The 14,431-nt window shown below is 41.1% G+C and overlaps 1 protein-coding gene across 1 annotated transcript in view; it reads right to left on the reverse strand.

The window, feature by feature from the left end:
* Positions 1–13,137, reverse strand: part of limk1a (LIM domain kinase 1a) — a 52,228-nt gene extending 39,091 nt beyond the window's left edge. Inside the window, exons 1-2 of the mRNA XM_005720807.1 lie at positions 12,849–13,137; positions 9,663–9,762 (exon numbers count right to left, since the gene is read on the reverse strand). Coding sequence (XP_005720864.1) covers positions 9,663–9,762; positions 12,849–12,906 — 158 coding nt within the window. The 5' untranslated portion in view covers positions 12,907–13,137. The remainder of the gene's footprint in view (positions 1–9,662; positions 9,763–12,848) is intronic.
* Between the last annotated feature and the right edge of the window lie 1,294 nt (positions 13,138–14,431).

Here is a 14,431-nt window from a genome sequence, read left to right on the forward strand (position 1 = left end):
GTCTGTTCAAACACCCACTTGTGATTATTTTCATGTTGGCGTGAAATAAAATAGCTCCCACTGCTGTTACTGTCGCTTACTGCAAATTCTGCATGCGTGTACAATGGACACAGGGGACCGGCGTGTCTATTACACGTTTTCTTGTTATAGCGGGTTGGGCTAGGATTAGCATCCTTTGTCTTACTTTGTAGTTTGCTCTCTGTGATGGCCTGTTTCATTTTTGCTTCCTCTGTGTCTTCACTTCATTGATTGTGTTCAGCCCTGTCTCGTTTCCTGTGTCTTATTCCTTATCAGATTTCTGTGTGAGTATACACTCAGCACTCACTTTATTAGGTACAACTGGTTTTGTACTCCCACTGAGAACGCAACGTCTAGATGAACAGAATCAGCTTTCTGGGATTTCCTTACCCAGATGATTGATCATGCATCAAGACATTAACACAAATGTTTAGTCACCCAGTCACATGGAAGCAACTAAATGCTTTTAGGTCTGGAGACATGGTCAAGATGACCTGATTCAATAGAAAAGAATGGAAACAAACTTGTGTTTTTGTCACAGGCTGCCAGTATCAACGTGTCTAAAGATACAGTTTAAAATAGCTTCTTTGCCAAGTTGTATCCTTTTATGTGTGGACACAACACTGCTTAATTCTTGAGTGAGGTGCCTTTTATAAGCTTGAATGATCAGTGTTAAGTTGCTTAACAAAAAGGAAATTCCTCTAAAAATGCTCAGGTACAAGGACAGGACTTACATGAGTGAAAAAGTAGACAATTTCCAAAGGAAAAACTCTGAAAGACCTTTGGAAAGCCTGCAGAACTACTGCTCAAGACCACTTTTAAAAAATGACAAGAAAGTCTAACTTGCAAGCAAAAACATTAAAAAATGAGGGACCGTTCAAGATTTCTGCAAAGCCCTGTATATGAAAGGATGTACAGTATTTTCTGTTAGTCAAATCCTTGTTTAATCTTTAACAAACCTTTATTTAAAACGACTTTGTTTTCCTGAGGCAGTTTTCTGTCATTTCAGCCTGCCACTACTTGACGTCGAGTCTCCGTCACATTCTGGAGCTTCTGTTACCAGGCAGAGTTCATCTGCAGGTGAAAGCAGCTGAGTCACTGCAGCCTCTTCATGCTTTCTGTCACTGACACAATGAGTATCGCAGAGCGCTGCCACCAATAAACGATCTCAAGCGCTTTTTAAAATTCGTCGAGGGCTGTAATGTTTGTCCTGCAGACGTGAGTAAGCGTACAGGACAGATGGAGACGTAAATGTGTGAGCCCCACAGTGCAGGCAGAGCAGCAGACTTAAAGTATACTCATCCTTCCTTAAACCATCATAAAAAGTTCCATGTTTGTTGATAACACAGTGTGGAAACACATAAGCATTTGTGCACTATCAGCATCAGGGAAAAAAACCCACTGCAGGTGATCAGACGTGCACATGTGTAGATGTGGTGGATGAATGAAGTGGATTTTATCTAAAGTGCTAAATAAGCAGAAGCTTATTGATTGTCAAGCAGAAATGGTTTTATTGCGAGCAGCAAGGGGCTGCAGCGCACTGGAGAGAAAGTGCAGCAGCAGTCGAGTGTTCAGAGGGAAAAATAAATATTGATTTTCAGTTCAGCTTTATCTGATTTAATGAACTCATTTTACAGCAGTTTTATTTTTTATTCTAAATTAGAAAAGTCATTATTTAGCTTTACTGTAAGCTGGTGAATCAGACTACAAGACAAACACATGGCCGTGTCAGACGAAGAGCAGAAACCAACCTATCCCCTAAATCAGAGAGGCCACAGCAGTTTGAGGTGCACTCCTTTCATAGTGATCCTGATCCACACAATTTTTCCATGGAGTTGTTCAATTCCTAAATTTAAGGTTTTCAAATCAATGAAATTTACAAAGGGACTCTCGCTGCCTTCTGACCCGTTATGGTCCTTTTAAGATATAATGAATAAATGAATAATTAAAAATCATGAAGCACTGAGACGTTCAGCATGTTTTAGTCGGACTAGTGAACTCACCACAAGATAAAATGAGAAACGTTAGTGAAGGTTATTCAGTGCCGGGGCAGCAAGAAATTAACTACATTAAAAACGCCATAAATGTTTTTATTATTCATCAAAGTACTGTTTATTGGGTGCTGGTTTAGCTCAGTGCGTTAATCAGGCGACCACACGCCATACGGAAGAAAGCGACCGGCCCAACATGTGACTCCGCAGCCCTTTGACTTTATCTGCCCCTGCTTTCCTGTCCTTTCTTCACTGTATCTATCAAATAAAGCTGAAAAAGGCCAGAAAAACGTGAAAGTACAGCAAGTGAGGTCAAAGGTCATGGCCAGTCTGTTTACGGTGATCAAGGGGGCCACAGGCCCAGATAAATGAGAAGGCTAGCTTCAGGATGGGCATCAGACGTAAAGTCAAACATGTGGATCATATTTAAGAAAGAAAGCCTGTAACACACATCTCTGAGTAACAAATTACAACCAACATGTTTGAATAAATCAACATAATGGAAGTTTCAGATCAGTATAGATGAATAAATATTGTGGATGCACTAATGTTGAAGAGTCTCTGTTTTGCAGTTCAGCTTTGATGTAAATGGAAAAAAAAAACAGTTCATACTGAGAGCTTGACTGCGATTTCCCATGAAGCCTAGCTCCTGCTGTTTTCAGAGGAAAACTTCTTTTTTGGGTTAGGATTTAAGCTCCAGAAAGTCCCTGTCCCACTCCTCACTTTCCCACCAATGTTCAACCTTCATTTACCATGGAAATCCGTTTCTCTCTGAAGATCCTGTTCTAATTTCTATCCATTTGTGCTCTCGAGGGGGAAAACTCTCTTTTTACAGACCTCCATCACACACACAGCTTCTCTCCTGTTAATTCAACAGTTCTGGTGTGTGTAGCATCACTACATGGTGGAGGAGCAGAAGGACTGAAAGCTACAAGCTGATATCTGACACCTCAAACAAGTGTGATGGAGCTGACACAGAGCTCACGTCTGAATCAGCTACACGAGGCTCTTGACAGCAGATAACACAAGTAAAAGTGCTTTTACTTTAAAAGTCAGGGTGGAAAAAGCATGCACAGAAACCTGCAGCAGCCCTTCTCAGTCAGATGTAACTCCCTATCTGTGCTCACCGTGCATATAGATACCACAAACCATTGTGGACTCAACCCTACGCCAGGATGCCCTCCTCAGATTTCCCATTCAGATATCTTTCCAGGAGGAAATCATTAATGACCCACTCAGAGCTGAGTTTCAAGCCAACCCACTGACCAGCTCGGATGAACTGACGAAAAGAGGCAAGACTCGAAAACGCAGCTGGACATTTACTACCTTTACAGCTGAGTCAGTGCAACTATTAAAAGCTACTATCAGTGAAATGTGGCTTTTTGATTACATGTGACGCCCGTTAACAATGACCAAGAAGAGGTCTCCATGCAAATTTTTTTGCACTGTAGATGAGATACAGCTGCACTGTGCCACCTGTGACCAGTGGAGGCACTGCGAGTGTGTTTGAATGTAAGCCGATCCAACTGATGACAGCTACACCGTTCGGCCAACAGATTTAGGCAGCAGCACCAGCTCTGTATTAGTATTTGTTTCTGTATAACCCCGAAGATTCTTCAACCTTTAAAATTCTCTTTTTAAAGAATTTATGTCTACACATGTGGTGATATCATCTGAGTAATTTACTGATCAAAATTTAAATGAAGGAAAAACAATGTGGTATTAGAAGAATGTGACCTTTTCAACTGCTCCTCATCTCTGTTCAAAGACAGGTGACTCTGCATTATCCACAGACTAACATTATAAGAAAGACATAACCACCAGGACCTCCATGCCTGCCATTACTTTAGGTTTTCCAGGATATCTCCAATGACCTTTTGCTATATTGACCCTCAAACTTTATTTCAAATACTAAGAATGGGTGAATTAGTAAGTTTTTGTCTTTGTCTACCAGTCCCCATATTAAACACAGTTTCTACCTGTGTGTGGGCAGCTATCGGCCACAGGTGTATAAAATGAAGCACGTAGCCATGGGGTCTGCCTTTACAAAAATTTGTGAAAGAACTGTTTGTTCTAAAGAGCTCCTTAAATTAAGCACTGCTTAAAAGGACGTCACCTCTGCAAGTCATTTTGTGAAACTCCTTCCATCCTAGATGGAGCGATCAACTCTAACTTGTATTACTGCAAAGTGTAAGCTTTTAGGAACTCCATCATGAAGTGGCAGAGTGCATAACGTTACACAGTACGTAAAGGGTACAATGCACCTCACCAACGGTCTGCGTGCCGGGAGTTTCATTGCATGTGTTTCCCATGGCCAAGCAGCTGCTGTATATATAATCTTTCGGTGGCCCAGCACATTTGTGTAATGTCTGAGGAGTATGCTACAACAGACTGGGAAAAAGTCTTACAGCACGGACACAATCACAGCAAAGATGGTTAGCATGCTGCATCCATAAACAGTAAAGGTGGATGAACTACCAAGTACCTCACTTTCACTTCTAAAAATGGGGCAGAGATCTCAGGGTGCCCTGTTCCTAACAGCAGGCCGTATTATCTGTCTTCAGAATACACAAACATTACAAATTGATGTAAAAACTGACCACGGGAGTCTGTTTGAATCGACTCACTTGCAGCCAGCCTCAAGTGGGCACTGGATGAATTGTAGTTTTCATGTCTGTACTTTTTCATGATAGCGCACCCGAATCTGTGAATATACATCGGTGTCTGAGTTGCATTCAGGGTAATGTAGGCAGTGTGGTTGGGAAAGGGGATAACAAAGTGTGGAACAAAAAAAACCCTAAAACACACTAAAAAAAACCTCTGTTTATACAACAGTTTGAAAAGCTGGTTTTCAAACTGCTGAGGATGAATTATAGTACATTTGGAGGAAGTCACATCTGGTAGTCACATCTGTTATACGTGACCATCATTGACCCTGTTTGACCTACAGTGCGTATTTTGGCTTTAGTTAAGACATTTTTAATCCTCACGTCAGTACACTTCATTATTTATGCATTTAATTTACTTCTATGTGTAAACCATTGTGTGCATGTGTTTATATGCACTGTTCTGCCTGAGCTGTTTTCTATCTTGGTCAGAACCCACTCAGAAATCATCTTTTCAATCTCAGATTATTTTTTATTTCCTTAATAAATTATGAAATTTAAAAAAAAAACAAGATAAAGTAATAGTGATCAGAGGCACGGAGGCTGACTTGTGAAGCTTTGAGTGCTTAAACAGCAGGAGGACTCCTCAGCGAGTGGCTGTTTGTTCTCCTGCTTCTCACAAACAAGGTTATCTCCATGAAGGATGTGAGATGAGTAGAGACGAGAGAAAGAGAGGGAAACGTTACATAAGATCATCAGTAAGAAAAGCAGCGACAGCGTTTGTGTCCTGTTAATCAAAAAAAACTAAACAGTCATTTAAAAATAAGCCCACTTTTAAAGTTAATAATCTCCACTCGCGAAACTAAGTGACAGTCCTGGACTGTTTATATCCAGTTTAGTTTAGTTTAGAATTAATATGTTTACTACAGGGAAATTCCTCCCAGAAATCTACGTGATTATTTCTGGTATTTCATAAAAACACATTTTTCCTTGGCTCTGCCTTGCTGAAGGAATCGATCACCATTAGTGCATCTGAAACATCTGCGACTACGTCTTAATTTGTCTGCTCCGAGCTTCGTGTCACGTGACCCAAGGCGGCTGCATTGACTGAATGTTAAGTGACGCCTGCACTTTAACTTTCTTTTAAACTTAGGACAGCATGCAGCAGTCTTAACATAAGAGCTCCTAATGAAAGATATTTAACAGAGAGGATGAAAAGTAACAGGAGACGAACAACACTCTTTGCTTTCCTTTCAGACCATAAAGTCTTTTGTGATAGCTGGAAGCTTGTTTATACAGAAGAAGACTGACCTATTAAATATTAAATCTATTTAATGAATGGATGGATCTGGACTCTAATGCAAGCTCCAACATTTGATATTCAGTTGCAGAAATGTTAAAAACTTCTGTGTTTTGTCTACCAGGATAGGATCAGTTCTGCTCATGAAAATCAATTAAAATTCAAAAATGTTAATAGATTTCTTTCACACAGAGACACACACAGTCTCTCTGCCCACACACAACATGGTGTAGTGCAAGTTACCAGAATCTGAGTCTGAAACGAAAACCTGCTTGTTCATTTCTCCAAATCCACAGACTGTAGAAATGTTCATATGGGGGTGGCTTTAGGTTTGACGCAAGAGTTCAACCAACGTATGCTTCATCGGAGTAAGAACGACTCCCTTTGGTTGATTAGGAGAAAAAGTCTTGAGCAACTTCAGGTATGCGAGTGCCTCTATGAGTTGCTCTGGTTTGTGTAAATAAAATTGCGTAACAGGTTTTCAAACAGGTCAAGTCTGAACGTTTCTGTAACTATCTGTAATGAAGTCAAAGTACAGAGAACAGCACTCATATGGCAAACTTAAAGACAATATTTATGTTTTATAAGTATTGTATGTTTTTAGGAATTAAATAAAGTTTTATTTATACATGCTGTTTTTGTTGTTATTGGTCTTTTGCACACTATGGGGCAGTTACCTGCTGGGTTACTGCATTTAAGGGGATTTAAGGGGAAGGGGTTAAATCGTTCAGGTCAAAAATGCAACAGTTAACAATGTAAGGTTAGGCTGCATAACTGATAGTCAACTGGGACAAGAATTGCATGAAGAGGCGAAGGCAAAGTTTGGACTTGAGAGTATTTTGAGCGCACAGCTGTGGAGCACGCGTCAGAAACTGCTTAGGTAATGTGGTAAAGTACCAGCTTATTAGAAAGCTGTTATGGCAAGTCTTGATCACATGACCTCAGAAGCCTACTGGGGACATATGGATGTAAAAGTTGTCTGATGTTTGCTGGTGCTTGTCCACGCAGAGCTCCAAAAGCAAAAACCAGTGGACTCTGAAGCTAATGGAACTGAATTAACAACAGTGCGACACGTGAGTACTTAGAAAAATAGTTAAAAGTCTTGCAGCCATGATGAAATCCAGATCTGATGAGGTCAGAGCATGTTGCAATGGAACTCAGCTTGGGGGTATTTCTTAAGTGATAAAAAACAGGAGCAAACCAGAGATTTCACGTAACCATCCAGAGTGAAAGGAGAGTCAAAGGTCATCCCAAGGTTCCTGACAAAAAATGTAGCAAATGTAGCCAGAGGACCTAGTTTTCATTAAATCTGTCAGGAGCACAAACAAGCACTTCTATATTCTCTTCATTAAGTTGGAGAAAAAGGTCTACCGTCTAACTTTCAATGGCGCCTGAAGCTTAAAAATATTGTGTGGCTTAAAAGAGAGATACAACTGAATGTTATCTGCACAGCAATGATAGGAAAAGTTTTTAAAAGTGCTCGAAAAGTACTGAAGAGGGAACAAATATAAAAGAAACAATAAAGGTCCCAAAACAGAACCTTGTGGCACACCATAGACAAGAGAAGTGGAAACGGACCTGAATTATTACCCATCTCCACTTTTCTCATACACGATGGGTAAAATAGTTTCATAAAAATAATCGAGTACGCATATGTTGTGAGCAAAATGTTAAAGGAGACACTTATAAGTGAGGAAAATTACAAAATGTAATGGCTTAGGGTTGGAGTTGACTCAGCTCTCAGAGCGTTAAATGCCATTTTTCAGAAGCACACATTTGACTGTAAGCCAGTCAGGACTTGTTTAAACCGCTAGTGACTTTGTGTCTATGTGTATCTGCATCTTTTGCAATTTCTTTACTGTGAAGGTGTCATGACATTGTAATTTTACAGGTCAAAACTAGAGAAGATGTCTCAACAGCCACAATGCCAATGTCTGTCTTTGCTCAGTGTTTGTGAATTAGATCACACCCATCTTTAAACACCAAATTTTCATTTTGATCTCAGCTACGCACCTGTAAAGTTTCATTACTGCATCATGTGAAGGTTTCGACATTATCACTTGTCTGACGCAGGTCTGCAGCCAGGACTACTTTAGGTTATGTCTGTTACAGAATTCATCAAAAACTAAAAGTACAAGAAAACACAGCAAAATCTGAAACTTTACCTTTACCTTCACCCACAAAAAAGAAACACTTGTGAGAAAAATACAGATCAGATTTAAGGAGATTTTCTTAGAAAAGGTGGTGGGAGGAGGATACTTGTGTTAGCATTACAGTGAAGAAAGATTAAACAAGGAACAAGATGTGATTATGGGCAATAACACGAAAACGTTTAGCTCCTCGAAATGAAAGAAAACACAAGCAGGCACAGACATGCCTGGGAACGAGTCTGTAACAGTAGCAATTCCAGGAAATGCTGCAGTACAAAGCCTACATTGAAACCACAAAAAACTAAACTTGTTACACAACTTGCCAGCTATTTCTCCCATTTAATATCTTTATTACAGTTTCCCAAGGTGATATGAATAAACTGCTTTATCTAACATCCTGAAACCTGATCATTTTTTAATCGCACAGTCATGTGAAAAATAAAGTTTCTCACGGGACTCTCTGCAGTCCTGTGAAAAAAAAAAATCCCCATGATTAACTAGCTCATTAAACCACCTTTAGTAGGAATAACTTTATCAGTCTCTCACATCTCTGTGGAGGAATTTTGACCCACACTTCTTTACAACATTACATCCGTTCATTGAAGTTTGCAAGCATTTTTTTTGCACAGCTCTCTTAAGGTCCCGCCACAACATTTCAGTTCGGTCTGGACTTTGCTGCTGTGTTTGGAATCACTGACCAGTTGCACGACGCAGTTTGCGTCAGTATTTAGCTGTCAGATGGATGGCCTCATATTTGACTCTAGAATACTTTGATGTACAGAGAAGTTAATCATCAGCTTAATAACTAATAGGTGCCCAAGTTCTATGCTTGGAAAACAAGCCTAAATAATCACCCTCCACCACCGTGCCTGTTTGCTGCTATGAGGTGTTTGTACATTACAGCCAAACATGCCCAAAGGACATTATTCCAGAAGCCTTGTGGTTTGTTCAGATGAAACCTTTCAAGCCTAAGCCATGCTGTCGGGCTCTTTAACCCACACTGAATGCTTCAGCCCTGTAAACTGATGATCAGACAGACAGTGGATATGATTAGCAACATCCAGCTACTGCTTAGCCTTTATTTTCCTGTGGAACCAGAATTTTAAAAAAGAAAGGGGTTTCACTGGACTGTGGACTCACAGGACTTTTAAACACTGAAAACAGCAAATATTTGGTATTTTTATTTTATTTTCTAGGGTACTTTTATGCCTTATATGTGCAACCATTAACTCACTTCACTCACTTCTTCGCTGTCCTTTAAAGCAGTAATAATGAGTGATATATTAATCACAGTAATATACCATTCAGCAGACACTTGGTAACCGGCTGTTGAACACAGTGGAACATTTAGCAGCTAATTGATAGGCAGAATTCCCCCTCAGGTCGACTCTATGAGCAGCGCTAAACGCCAGTGAACTTTTGACCTGTATTTGCTCTAGCTGGATGGACTTGTAGGATGGATAAATAAGCAAGATGCACTGTGATATTTCAGTGTTGTTCCCAAGTGGCCAAAAACTCAGTGAGACTTAAAGACGTGTGTGCACTCAAAGTCTGGGTTTATATGTTGAGTCTGGTTTGCTGTTTGTGCTGAAAGTACCTGAAGCAGACGGTATGCCAGTCATTGTTAAGGGCCTGGAGGTACTGCTCATCGTAGATCCTCTGTTTGCATCCCGCGCACACGGGCAAACTTCCTCCAGCTGTAATGACAGGAGACCGACGTGCTGATATCACCATATTAAAGCTCATTAAACATAAAGTTATAAACAGTTCGCACAAAGAGATGTGTGTTTGTGTCTCTGTCTGTATGCCTTCTCCACCGCTTATCTGGCTATGCAAATTATCACTGCTGGTTTATATCCCAGCTCTAAAAACACACAACTCAAACAAACACACCACACAGCGTCTCCTCCACCGTTACCACCAGAGCAGAAACGATGTACCATCTGAAGGGGCATTTTTAATGAGCATACGGCTCAGCAGGGGCAAAACCACTAATTTGCTGCATTGCCCTGTTTAATAGAAAAACTCTTGTTTATTAAAAAAAATCATAACATTTAAAGAAACACAATTTTTTGCCTAGAATTATAGGATAATATTCAAACTTTGGCAATGAGAAAAATTGAAATATTATGACCAAAAGGCATAAAACATCCAGGTTTCTGAAGGTAGTTATGCTCAGTAATAAAAGGCTTTTATTTTACTTTTCCAAACCTACCTCTAATTGGATGTTTTATCCCTTTTTTCTAGTCATAAACTTTCCTTTTTTTTTTTGTTGTTTTAGGTTTTTCCCCCCACAATTTACCTGTACAAAAAGCCATAGAATGAGCCACAGCACAAGTATTAACGATGTTCTACCATAACCTTGCTCGAAAGGGTATGAGGAAACGGTGGAAACACTGTTTTGGCAGCTCTACAGCTGCTCTATAGTGTAATGGTTTACACATATCTCTATCACGCGAAAGATACCTGGTTCAGTCCCAGAGGAGAGACAGACCCACTTGGGTGTCACATCTAGTGTGAGAATCTGCCACGTCAAACATGTGGAGCTCCCTGCTGTGGCGACCCCTTTGTGAATAAGGGAGCAGCTGAAATGAGCTATTCTATTAAGCAAGCTTGGCTAACAAGTCCAAAACTAATCGAGTGCAGAAATCACGGTAATGATGATGCTGCATTGTATTTGCCTCGGAACTTCAGATTAAGGGGGGCCATTCCAGATGAAAATTCCCAACTGGAAACTCAGAAATTCCTACTTTCAAATTCAAATTTAACACACCATGAATGTGGAGGCGTGGGTGCGTGTTGTAAAAGCAGGAAACGACACAAAGAAACTAAAGACAAACTGAGATGATGCATAAAATGATGGCAGGTAGATGTACGCTTTTAAAATAATGTAGTTATCATCAAAACTGCTAATAACATAGTTAATAACATAGTTATTAGCAGGCTAATAACATGCCTGCTAATAACATTTTATATTTTCCTTACAAAATGCAAACTAATGAAGAAAAGTAAATTAAACAGAATTTAAACCAGACATCGGCTTTCTTCTACTTCTTTCCTGATAAGAGTCGTTTCCATGAGAAGAATCTTATTAGCTGCAGATCAAAGATTCCACCTCTTAGGAAAATCTTCATTATGATTAGAGTTTCAGGAAAAAAGCAATTTGGCAGAGTTGGGACGATTTATCCTGCAGTAAGGGTTCATCTGGTGCAAAGGGCGAGGCGGCGGCCAACGTTATGCTGTGTTAGATGCATTTGTTGCCTGAGTTAATTTGCCTAAAAAAAGTCACACGGCAAGACTCAGTGAGTAACAGCAAACACAAACATGGCAGCCAGTTGAAAGCATTCCATCCGTGGGGATGCTGTTTTGATTTGTAAAGAATAAAACTGCACAGATGCTACTGCTTCAGGTTCCCCCGCATTACTCTCACTGCTGAGCTCCTGAACTTGCGGTACACCCAAGAGTAACATCACGACTGTCACCTCAGAGTAACAGCCGAGCGTAGCACCTCTTCATCATGGCATTTCAACAAGAAGTAACAAGAGTACTTCTCCACATACAAAGCAGCTATAAAGAGGCCCAATTTCAACCAAGGTTAACTTCAAAAGTGCCACAATATGAAATCTGGATACTGGTGGAAGAGTCTTGATAAAACTTAACTCTGCACAACAGCTTCAATTATTCATCCATCCTGTGAACTGAAAGCCATTTTGGCAGAGCTTTGGGTGCTGATGTCTGGTGCTAATACTTTTCTTCTTCACTCCTCCAGCCTTCTCTCTTTAAACATTTTTTACCATCTTTTTTTTTTTTTTTTTGTATTTTTTGTAGGGATGTTGATTTAATTAAGGTTTGGTTCTAACACACAGTTTTTTTTTTTTCGCATTTTTTATTGTGGAGCATTTCTCTGCATGATCTCTTTCCTCCTGTTGACTTCAGAGAGGGCTGCCAAGGCAAACAGAAACGCACCTACATTCTGGCACAAACTGTAAAACCTGTGCAGGTACAGGTGCGTACGCCCCGCCCGCTCTGACCTAAAGCAGACACTTCCAGATTAGCTAACCACACTGCAATGCAAAGTGAAACCTTACATAGGACGCCCATTGTTCACCTCAGTGAAGCTGACTGACAGCTCGGTGTGCACAGTTATCTCACACCACATGCCAATATACACACACATAGATCAACAATGTGGTTTACCAGCTGTTCGAGCCATAGCTTCCTGAATCACTATCCAGAAAACAATGAATAAAAAAAAACATACAATTAAAACAGCTTCATTAATAATGAGATCAGAAGGTTATCTGGCTGCTTTAAACGATTAAATCTACACCGGTCACACACTAAGTTAATCATGGAGTCTGTGGGAGTCTTAGTTTGGTGCAGGCACAACAGGAAACTCTGCCATCTGTGTGTTTTCACACAGCATGAAGGAAGCTCTTAAAGGACAGTTACTTCTCATGTAACAACCTGTTTATAAGCACTGCATGCTGGATTATTGGAGAAGGCTGGCGGCAGATGAAGAGTGTGGTGGTGGCCTGAGGGTGAACGTTACATACAAACATGCTGGCCGCATCCACTCGAAGAATGGCTTCATCTGCGGCACAGCCTGGCGCTCCCTGCACACGAACCTATTTCTGTACAGTAAACACAGAAACGGTGCAGTGTGCAGCTTTTTTTTTTCTGTTGGAGCATCTTCTGCGTTTCGAGGAGCAGGGAGTGCGCCGTGGTCTCCGCATCGCCCGCCCCAAAAGCCGAAGCGCGTAACCAGCACGCAGGTCCTTACCTTCCTCCTCTCCCATGCGTTCGTCCTTCCAGGTGCAACAGAGCAGCATCAACCTCATTCACACGCGGAGCTCCGGGAGAGAGCCAACTGCCTCTGCTCGACGGATAAACGGTGTTCACCGACACACACCGCAACGCGCCCGGGGGTCGTGTCGCTGCGCGTCGGTCGCTCCCTGCGGCGGCCCACACAGCTTCCTTCTGCCCGCTGCCTGCACGTTTCTGCGGCGCTTCATTCAAGAGAGGCGCTGACCAATGAAGCTGCCGAGCAGTGCGGAGGAAACAGGGGGCTGGCCAACCACAAACACGCCCTGCTTAATAAAGTCTGGTGGAGGAGGGACGGAGGGGAGAGGGGTAGGTGGGGGGAGACGGCGCAGAAACGCCACCATAGTAACTACAAGATAACTACAAGTAGACAGAGTGCGCTCTTGTAGAAAGGCAGGTAAAATATTAACGCGTTGATGCGTGATAGTGGCGAAAGGGGTTGAGATATGGGATAGGTGGAGGTGCTGGAAGTAGCTGCTAAGTGTCTCATAGAAGTGCAAACAAAGTGTAAGCAAAGGGTGCAACATAACAAGAAGCTGGAACGAAGGGAAATAAAATGTAGTTGGCTGGTTTGAAACCCATGAAGGCAAATCTAAAAGCAGCTGCAGTGTAGTCAGCAGTATAAAAACTGAGGTTTTATTTGATGTCTAAATCGTGAAATTTGCTGTTCATGAGATTAACTGGGGCTTAATTTAGGAGCCATAAAATCAGTTAGCTCTGCGAAGAAGTGTAAAGCAGACACGAAACGGAAGCCTGAGCGCACAATTCAGAAATTACAAAATGGTAATTACTGATTTTAGTCATTGCTTAAATGCAACGCAGTCAACACGTCCATTTTCCTTTATGGTTCAGTGTAATACACGGATTCTGTGTGTACAGCATGATTATATCACCGAATCATCTCTGAATTTTAATTGTACAAAGCACAGAACCACAGCAGAATGCAAACATAAAAAATATTTTTAATTCAAACCTTCTTCAGTCTGGAATTTTTAACATACCTGCACAAAGAGCCACAAGTGAAACAGCAGCGTTTGTAGTGTGAAATATCAAAGGACCAGAGTGTATGAGCAATCAAATATAACTAGCTTCAGTTAAAAGAACCCAATCAGCCACCGTCTCACAGCAATTCTGAAACGCACAGAAATTAGTGCCAATTTCACACAACAAATACGGAGGCGAGTTGAGGTGCAGGTCTACCATGTGACACTAGAGTGGACATAAAATGGCAAACTCAAATTCAAATGCAGACAGACTATCAACATATTGGAATAAATCTGAGTGAGACCTATAAGACATGGTTCTGATTGGATATTATTGCCATTGGTCATGGTCATGTGATCTATCACAGACGATTTAAGATGGTGCCGTCCTACGTGTCATTATCTGAAGAAAAGCAGACGTAGTCGAAACGTCACACACTACTAGATGCAATAAATAAGGAAGCTGGAGCTTTGCAGTGTGTGTTAATTCTTTTCTATGTTTACATTTTTTCGGCTCTGCACCTGCTCCACGTGGTGGTGACGATGGATCCCCCCCCCC

Source organism: Pundamilia nyererei, unplaced genomic scaffold (genome assembly GCF_000239375.1).
Source record: "Pundamilia nyererei isolate P.nyererei 1_Seehausen unplaced genomic scaffold, PunNye1.0 scaffold00003, whole genome shotgun sequence".
Lineage (NCBI taxonomy): Eukaryota > Metazoa > Chordata > Actinopteri > Cichliformes > Cichlidae > Pundamilia > Pundamilia nyererei.